Source organism: Malaclemys terrapin, chromosome 1 (genome assembly GCF_027887155.1).
Source record: "Malaclemys terrapin pileata isolate rMalTer1 chromosome 1, rMalTer1.hap1, whole genome shotgun sequence".
Classification (NCBI taxonomy): domain Eukaryota; kingdom Metazoa; phylum Chordata; order Testudines; family Emydidae; genus Malaclemys; species Malaclemys terrapin.
Window position 1 is genome coordinate 351,463,717 of NC_071505.1, and position 9,720 is coordinate 351,473,436.

The 9,720-nt window shown below is 51.7% G+C and overlaps 1 protein-coding gene across 1 annotated transcript; it reads left to right on the plus strand.

The window, feature by feature from the left end:
* The first annotated feature begins 5,669 nt into the window (after positions 1–5,669).
* Positions 5,670–6,602, plus strand: LOC128846503 (olfactory receptor 52B2-like). Its single transcript, XM_054045677.1, has one exon. It carries the CDS (start codon positions 5,670–5,672, stop codon positions 6,600–6,602), a length of 933 nt encoding a protein of 310 aa, XP_053901652.1.
* The last annotated feature ends 3,118 nt before the right edge of the window (positions 6,603–9,720 follow it).

Consider the following 9,720-nt stretch of genomic DNA (forward strand, 5'->3'; position numbering starts at 1 on the left):
AGGCCAGCTTCTCTGGGGGGCCAGATGCTCCGGATTCAAAGTTCTCCGTTTACAGGGTTGGCACGGGGCTGTCCCTGCGGAGCGAGTGCCTTGTTCCCCTGGAGGTGGATGGGAAGAAAGTTTATGGATACTGGGACACGTGCGCAGAGGTGACACTGGCCCGGCCCGAGGTGGTGGCCCCGGATCGGGTGGTGCCCAACACCTTCCTGACCCTGACCAGGGTGGGTGGGACCCCATTCAAGGTTCCCGTAGCGAGGGTACACCTGAAATGGGGGGCCAAGGAGGGCCCCAAGGACGTGGGAGTGCACCACCATTTGCCCACTGAGGTGTTGATGGGGGGGGACCTAGAGGACTGGCCAAGCAGCCCCCAGACCGCCTTAGTCGTGACCCGTAGCCAGAGCCGGCGAGGGGCACTATACCCTGACCTTGGGAAGGATGTCCCACCGGAGGCACCGAACCCTTCCCGGGTGGGGAGGGAACACCCAAGGACAGGCCTCGGGGTGGCTGGGGCTTCCAACCCAGCCGACGAGAGGGAGCAGGTCCCCATCCCTTCCCCAGCCGCCGAGTTCCAGGCCGAGTTGCAGAAGGACCCCTCCCTGCGGAAGCTAAGGGGCCTGGCTGACCTCAGTGTGGTACAGACCATGAGGAGAGGATGCAAGGAGAGGTTCCTGTGGGAGAAGGGGTTCCTGTACCGAGAGTGGGCTCCCCCAGGGGAAGTGGAGTCGTGGGGGATCAGGAGGCAGCTGGTGGTTCCCCAGAAGTTTCGCCACAAGCTACTGTATCTGGCCCATGACATCCCTCTCGCAGGGCACCAGGGGATCCGGCGCACCAGGCAGAGGCTGCTACAGAACTTTTACTGGCCCGGGGTCTTCACCAACGTCCGGCAGTACTGCCGATCCTGTGACCCCTGCCAGAGGGTGGGGAAGGCCCGGGACAAGGGGAAGGCAGCATTGAGACCTTTGCCCATCATAGAGGAGCCTTTCCAGAAGGTGGCCATGGACATAGTGGGACCTCTCAGCAAGACGACCCGGTCTGGGAAGAAATACATCCTGGTGGTGGTAGATTTCGCCACCCGCTACCCCGAGGCAGTGCCCTTATCGTCCATCGAAGCAGACACTGTGGCGGATGCGCTGCTGACCATTTTCAGCCGAGTGGGGTTCCCCAAGGAAGTCTTGACGGACCAAGGGTCCAACTTCATGTCGGCCCTACTCCGGTGCTTGTGGGAGAGATGTGGGGTCCGGCACAACTGGGCCTCAGCATATCACCCCCAATCCAACGGGCTGGTGGAAAGGTTCAATGGGACGCTAAAAATGATGCTGAAAACATTTATGAATCAGCACCCGCAGGACTGGGACAAGTACTTACCTCACCTGCTGTTTGCGTACAGGGAGGTACCCCAGGAGTCTACCGGGTTTTCGCCTTTCGAACTGCTATATGGAAGGCGGGTAAGGGGGCCCCTGGACCTGATGAGAGACGAATGGGAGGGGAAGGCCACTCCTGACGGAGAGTCGGTGGTGGAGTATGTCCTGACCTTCCGGGAACGACTTGCCGAGCTCATGGGCCTGGCCAGGGAGAATCTGGCCAGAGCCCAGAGGAAGCAGAAGGTCTGGTATGACCGCACAGCACGGGCCCGCGCCTTCGCCACTGGGGATCAGGTGATGGTCCTCATCCCCGTGAGGAAAAACAAACTCCAGGCCGCCTGGGAAGGGCCCTTCAAGGTTGTCAAGCAACTAAACGAGGTAAACTATGTGGTGGAGCTGTCGAACTGGGCACACCACCACCGGGTGTACCATGTGAATATGATGAAGCCATATTATGACAGGGGGAATATGGTGTTGGCCGTGTGTGGACATTGGGAGGGGCAGGGAGATGACCCTTTAGTAGATCTATTCCCTGGGACAAGAGTTGGCTTCCCCCTGGAAGCAATTCCCCTCTCTGATCGGCTAACCCCTGCCCAGCGAGCTGAGATCGGAAGGGTGCTGCATCTGTACCAACAGCTGTTTTCCAACCAGCCTGGACGCACTAATCTGACTGTCCACCGGGTGCAGACAGGATCGCACCCGCCTATAAAATGCTCCCCCTTCCGAGCCACAGGGAAAACTGCTCAGGACCTGGAAAGAGAGGTCAATGACATGCTGGCTTTGGGGGTGATCCAGCCGTCTTCCAGCCCTTGGGCCTCGCCGGTGGTGCTGGTCCCCAAAAAGGACGGGTCGATCCGGTTCTGTGTGGACTATCGGAAGCTCAATGCCATCACTGTAGCCGATGCCTACCCCATGCCCAGGCCGGACGAGCTCCTAGACAAGCTGGGAGGTGCTCGGTACCTTACCACCATGGATCTTACAAAGGGCTATTGGCAAGTGCCGCTGGATGCAGATGCCAGGCTGAAATCGGCCTTTGTCACCCCTCTGGGGCTCTATGAGTTCCTGACCCTGCCCTTCGGCCTCAAGGGAGCGCCGGCCACCTTCCAGCGCCTGGTGGATCAGCTACTGAGGGGGATGGAGAGTTTTGCCGTGGCATATATCGATGACATCTGTGTCTTTAGCCAGACCTGGGAGGACCACATATCCCAGGTTAAACAAGTGCTGGACCGACTCCAGAAGGCTGGGCTGACCGTAAAGCCGGAGAAGTGCAAGGTGGGGATGGCTGAGGTATCCTACCTAGACCACTGGGTGAGAAGCGGCTGCCTAAAGCCGGAACCAGCCAAAGTGGAGGTGATCAGAGACTGGCCCGCTCCTCAAACCAAAAAGCAGGTCCAAGCCTTTATTGGGATGGCAGGGTACTATCGGAGGTTCGTGCCCCACTTTAGCGCCATAGCCGCCCCCATCACTGAGCTGTGCAAGAAGGGGAAGCCAGACAAACTGGTCTGGACCGAGGAGTGCCAGGAGGCTCTCCGGGCGCTGAAGGAGGCTCTGGTCAGTGGCCCAGTTCTGGCAAACCCAGACTTTGACAAGCCCTTTATGGTGTTCACCGACGCCTCAGACACAGGACTGGGGGCGGTGTTAATGCAGGAGGATGAAAAGGGGGAGAGACACCCCATCGTGTACCTGAGCAAGAAGTTGCTACCCCGGGAGCAGAACTACGCGGCCATCGAGAAGGAATGCCTGGCCATGGTGTGGGCCCTCAAGAAACTAGAGCCATATCTCTTTGGGCGTCACTTCACCGTGCACACCGACCACTCTCCCCTGACCTGGCTGCACCAGATGAAAGGAGCCAACGCCAAGCTCCTGAGATGGAGCCTGCTCCTGCAGGATTATGACATGGACGTGGTCCATGTGAAGGGACGTGACAACCTGATAGCGGACGCATTGTCCCGGAGAGGGAGCCCTGAACTTCCCCAGGTCACTGGTCAGAGTGACCCCGCTCAGTTCAGTCTCGAAGGGGGGAGAGATGTGACGGAGCAGGGAGCAGGGCAGATTTGACTTGGGAATGTTGCAGGGGGATTGCAGTGAGGAGGGGGGAGACTTCCCTTGAAGGAAGCTACCTGAGCTGTAACCTGAGCCAGGAACGGGGGTGGGGAGAATTAACACCTTCTGCCCGGGAGACTGAACAAAGGAGCGGAGCAGCAGGAGGAGTTGGGAGTTTAGTTTCGGTTTGGGCTGGGTGGTGCAACGCAGGGAACCCCAAGCTGGGGTCTAAGCTCCCTGAACCTCCCAGAGGGACCTAATTGAGGGGGTCTGGTCGTACCTACATGCTCTGCTTGAGACTGTGTTCCTGTCCTTAAATAAACCTTCTGCTTTACTGGCTGGTTGAGAGTCACAGTGAATCTCAGGAAGAGGGGTGCAGGGCCCTAACTCCCCCACACTCCACGACAACCCCCCCCCCCCACTCATCGCTGGTAGGTTGGCATCTGGGAAGCAGGGATCTGGCCAGCAGCAGGACCTACTAGTGCGGATGCAGGGGAGAGAGAAAATTTGGGACAAGTTGGCCTGTTTTAAGAAAAAGTCGGGACACCTGCAGGAGGGCTTAAATACGGGACTGTCCCTTTAAAAACAGGACGTCTGGTCCCCCTCCACCTACTGCAGCTGTAGTTCTCTGGAGCAGAGCTACCAACTCGGCTAGGTTTAAAAATGCTGCGTCCGCGCAGCTGCACCGCTGTGGTGAGTTACTGGAGACGCTCTGCGCTGATGGCGGAGAGCTCCCCCAGCAGAGTAGTTAATCCTCCTCTCCGAGAGGCGGTAGCTATGTCTACACGGGAGGGTCAAGTTGGTGTATCTATGTCGCTCACAGGTGTGGATTTTTCACACCACTGAGCAACGTGGTTATCCCAATATAGGTCTGTAGTGCAGACCAGACCTTAATTGAGATTGGCTTCACATATTTAGGACAAAATCCTGAAAAAACTTGTAACTTTACTCAGGTGAGTATTTGCATAGAACTCAATGCGAGTTGCCGTGAATGAGTTTACTCATGTGCTTGAGTGTTGGTTAGGTGAAGGCCTCAGAGCCTGAGGGATCCAGCAGGAGGATTGTGTGTGCTCTCACCCTATTATAAAATGGGAGTGACTCTGCAATTGTGAGTGTGAAACTGGGGTAGGTGCCAGAAGAACCAGTCATGTGGCTTCTTTACTTCACTTTCACAGTCACTACTTGAGACCTGAGATTGACTGTAGCAAACATGTGGAGGAGAGATTCTGCTGTGGACAGCAGGAGTGAGCGTCTTGCTTCACCTGGGGCCAGAACCATCCAAGTCATCATCCCTTTTTTGGAAAGGAGATATTACGTCAGAGGGGCAGTACGTAACTTGTTGTAGGTCACCAGTGTGGTAAAATGTTTGGCTGTGTATGTGTGTGTTCTCGCTGTGTCATTTCCCAGATCTGCAGACAGTTGGCACAGCAGACCTCGAGTGAACCACCCAATGACCAGAAGATCTGTTAAGGTACGAAGGCAACCAGCCAGGTTTATTATCGATGAAGCATGGTACTAGTATCCCACAGACTCGACTGAAGCACTAATACATGTATGCTCATTAGAATGGTCCAGCTCAGTGAACAGTGGGACTTTCTGTTTCTCCCCAGGTTAGACAGAGACACTCCCTTTGAGGCTCCGTTTCATACATCGATACAAACAAGTTATATATTGCCCCTCTAACATAGTTAATTGACACCCTCTGACATAGCTGGGTTCCACCCAACACCTTGTATATCTCTACCCATCACACTCTCATCCTGACCTTATCTTTAGGATGGATTCATCATGTTCCTCTTATCTTTAGGGAATGTGTTGGTATGGAGGTGTTCTGGTACCATCCTTATGGAATGTGTTTGCATGAGTGCTCTGTGCCAAGCACCTCTTAGAAATGTGTGGATTTGAAATATCAGCCCTGTGCTTGCCAGATTCTGTGAGCAGGGCCCGCCTCTAGCTCACAGCCTATTTTTACTTTATATCAACAAAGTTTTGACCATTACTTTAGCCCAGGCCTCAGCCCTTATACTAGGCCTCTAATACTAGGGATTATGTCTCAGGGTGTCTTCCTACTACTGTTCCACAGTATGAGAGTTTCTGGATTTATGGTCACACACGACAGGCAGCTGTCATACAATTAAGTTTTTGATGGTATCTATGATATTCTCAACAAATACATTCCAGTCCTAGCTGACACTACAGTTCTCAGTGTCTTTCTCTTTTGTTGTTAGTCACAGGAAACTGAATAGAAGATCCAAGTGATGGCACATGATGCCAGATGACAATCACACTGTTTTTGACCCTGTAACTTACATCCTGACCGGCATCCTGGGTACGGAGGAGTCTCATGTCTGGATCGCCATCCCCTTCTGTCTGATTTACATTGCGACAATTTTTGGGAACTCTCTCCTACTATTCATCATACTAACAGAACGAAGCCTCCATGAGCCCATGTATCTATTCGTGTCCATGCTGGCCACTGCTGATCTGCTGTTATCTACCACTACGGTGCCCAAGATGCTGGCTGTATTCTGGTTTAGAGCAGGCGAAATTTCTTTTGCTGCCTGCCTGACCCAGATGTTTTTCATCCATGTCAGCTTTATTGGCGAGTCGGCCATCCTGCTGGCCATGGCGTTTGATCGGTACGTTGCCATCTGCGACCCCCTGAGATACACCATCATACTAACCAAGTCTGTGATCGGGAAGATGGGGCTGGCAGTTGTCACAAGAAGTTTCTGTTTCATTTTCCCTCTCATCTTTCTCCTGAAGCAGCTGAAGTTCTGCAGAACCAACCTCCTGCCTCACGCCTATTGTGAGTACATGGCCATAGCCCAGCTGTCCTGCGACGACATCACAGTCAACTTCTGGTATGGCGTAGCCATGGCTATTATAGTAATTGGTTTGGTTGTTGTGCTCATTGCTTTGTCTTATGGATTTATCCTCAGGGCCGTCTTCCGGCTCCCCTCCAAGGACGCCCGGCTCAAGGCTCTCCGCACCTGCGGCTCCCACCTCTGTGTCATACTGATGTTCTATGTGCCATCCTTTTTCTCCTATTTTGCACACCAGTTTGGGCACATCATCCCAGGTTATATTCTTAACCTACTGGCCAACCTGTATGTGCTCATTCCTCCCATGTTAAACCCCATCATGTATGGGGTGACAACAAAAGAGATCCTGAAACGGGTGATCAATGTGTGCTAAAGGATGCAACAGAAAATGCTGTGGGGACTTGGAAATTATACCCAGGTTTTCATTGGACCTATAGGGTTGTTTTTACTATGTACTTACACTTTGTAAACTGGAAAGCTGGTCTCTCTTGGCAACAGAATTTAGTCCTATAAAATACATCTCCTCCCCCACTTTGTCTCTCTAATATCCTGGGATTGACATGACTACACAGGACTGTGCACTGCCACAGAAGGCATCCACTGAGTAAGTCTTGTTCTAAGTTGAAAGGAAAGAGCAAAACGTGAAAGAAAAATGGTAAAAATCACCATGAGAGAGAGCACGGTGTGTGCATCTCCTCTCTGACAAGTTGCGTCTAACCTGGAATCTTAATGACAAAAAAAAGCAACAGCCAAGGGGGCCATGCCATAGACCAGTGGGAAGTGCACTGGGCTGCAATTTGGGAGAGAGGGGTTCTAATCTTGGTTCTGCCACCAACCTGCTGTGTCACCTTGGGTTACTTTCTTTCCTTCTCAAACTCCTAAATCCTTCTCAGGATCACTGCTTTGTTGGCCTCAGTCCCCCATTCCATAGCCAAGGCCTGCGTCCCACAGACTGTTTACCTCACTCCATTGTGAAAAAGGACCATTTATTCCTACACTTTGTTTCCTATATTTTAACCAATTACTGATCCATGAGGGGGCCTTCTGTCTTATCCATTGATAGCTTACTTTGCCTAAGAGCCTTTGGTAAAAGTCCAAGTGCACTATAGCTACTGGATCACCATTCTTCAAATTCTTCTGATGACATAAAGAAATCTAGTAGCTTGGCGAGGCATGATTTCCCTTTACAATACCTGTGTTAACTCTTCCCAACATATTGTGTTTATCTTTTTAAGCCATTGGAAATATTTGCTGCTAGCAGTTGCAGATTGGCCATATGCCATTGTAGGCAATCTCATTATACCATCCCCTCCGTAAACGTATCCATCTCACTTTGCAGATGAGGACATTTCTGGATGCAGAGTAGGCTCGAGGGGGGCTGATAGCTCAGGATGGGGGGATCCCAGCTGGGGACTGCCCACTCTGCAAGTGTGGAGCCAGGCTGGGGAGTGGAGGCAGGACAGGGGCAGGTTTCATAGAATATCAGGGTTGGAAGGGACTTCAAGAGGTCATCTAATTCAACCCCCTGCTCAAAGCAGGACCAATCCCAACTAAATCATCCCAGACAGGACATTGTCAAGCTGGGCTTTTAAAACTTTTAAGGATGGAGATTCCACCACCTCCCTAGGGAACCCATTCCAGTGCTTCACCGCTCTCCTAGAAAAATAATTTTTCCTAGTATCCAACCTAGACCTCCCCCACTGCAACTTGAGACCATTGCTCCTTGTTCTGTCATCTGCCACCACTGAGAACAGCTGAGCTCCATCGTCTTTGGAACCCCCGTTCAGATAGTTGAAAGCAGCTATCAAATCCCCCCTCACTCTTCTCTTCTGCAAACTAAATAACCCCAGTTCCCTCAGCCTCTCCTCATAAGTCATGTGCCCCAGCCCCCTAATCGTTTTCGTTGCCCTCCGCTGGACTCTTTCCAATTTGTCCACATCCCTTCTATAGTGGGGGACCCATTACTTGACACATTACTCAAGATGTGGCCCCACTAGTGCCGAATAGAGGGGAATAATTACTTCCCTCGATCTACTGGCAGTGCTCCTATGAATGCAGCCCAATATGTCGTTAGCCTTCTTGGCAACAAGGGCACACTGCTGACTCATATCCAGCTTCTCATCCACTGTAATCCCCAGGTCCTTTTCTGCAGAACTGCCACTTAGCCAGTCACTCCTCAGCCTATAGCTGTGCATGGGATTCTTCCATCCTAAGTGCAGGACTCTGCACTTGTCCTTGTTGAACCTCATCAGATTTCTTTTGGCCCAATCCTCCAATTTGTCTAGGTCACTCTAGACCCTATCTCTATCTTGCAGCATATCTACCTCTCCCCCCAGCTTAGTGTCAGCTTAGCGAACTTGGTGAGGATGCAATCCATCCCATCATCTAGATCATTAATGAGGACATTGAACAAAACCGGCTCCAGGACAGACCCCTGGGCACGCCACTTGATACCGGCTGCCAACTAGACATCAAGCCGTTGATCACTAACCTTCGAGTGTGAAAATCTGGCCAGCTTTCTATCCACCTTATAGTCCATTTATCCAATCCATACTTTTTTAACTTGGTGTCAATAATACTGTGGGAGATTGTATCAAAAGTTAAGAAGGCAATCAGGATGGTCAGGCATGACTTGCCCTTGGTGAATCCATGTGGATTGTTCCTGATCATCGTCCTCTCCTCAAAGTGTTGAAAAATGGATTTTTTGAGGACCTGCTCCGTGATTTTTCCAGGGATTGAGTTAAGGCTGACCTGTCTGTAGTTCCCAGATTGTCCTTCTTCCCTTTTTAAAAGACGGGCATGATATTTGCCTTTTTCCAATCATCCGGGACCTCCCCCAATTGACGTTTGTACCTTAATAAACTGGAAGTTCACAATCTGTTTAATTTTCCCCATTTTTCCAGTAGCTTCTGGCTCAGGGAGGAAGGAGACAGGCAGAGAGTAAGTTACAGACCCTGTTACACACTGGCTCTAGGTTAGTTTCCTCTTGCTCCCGCTGTACATTACTGAAGGGCAAGCAAAAAGGATCCTTCTTTTCTCCCTATGCCAGACCTGTAACCCCAGGGCAAAGTATCTGCATGGCAGGGAAATGTAGGCCTTGGATGACATCTGTGACGGGATACCCGAGGTCCAACCTGGGACCATGGGACCACTGTGCCTCCAGAACTCTGTCCAGCCTGTACTGTCTCTCAAAATGCCTTGGTAGTGATGAGCGGAAAACCCCTCCAGGTGTTATCACTCAGCACAACCGCATGTGGAGCCCCACACCCAGCTAAATTGCATAAATGCTCAAAGAGCCACTCATAAATCATACAGGGAAAGGGACCAGCCAAATCTCCCCAGCTCCAAGCCTTGTAGTTCAGGATATACCATCTTGCACTATTCAAGATTAGCAGAGCAAATTTATTAATTGGTTCACCACTTCGTCAATGGAAAGTGGAAAGTTTTGCCACACACTTCATACAAACTCACTGGTAAAGATAAACAGTAAA

Bases quoted from the DNA above. Each gene is read 5' to 3' on its own strand.
- LOC128846503 (XM_054045677.1), top strand. From the start codon at position 5,670: ATGATGCCAGATGACAATCACACTGTTTTTGACCCTGTAACTTACATC.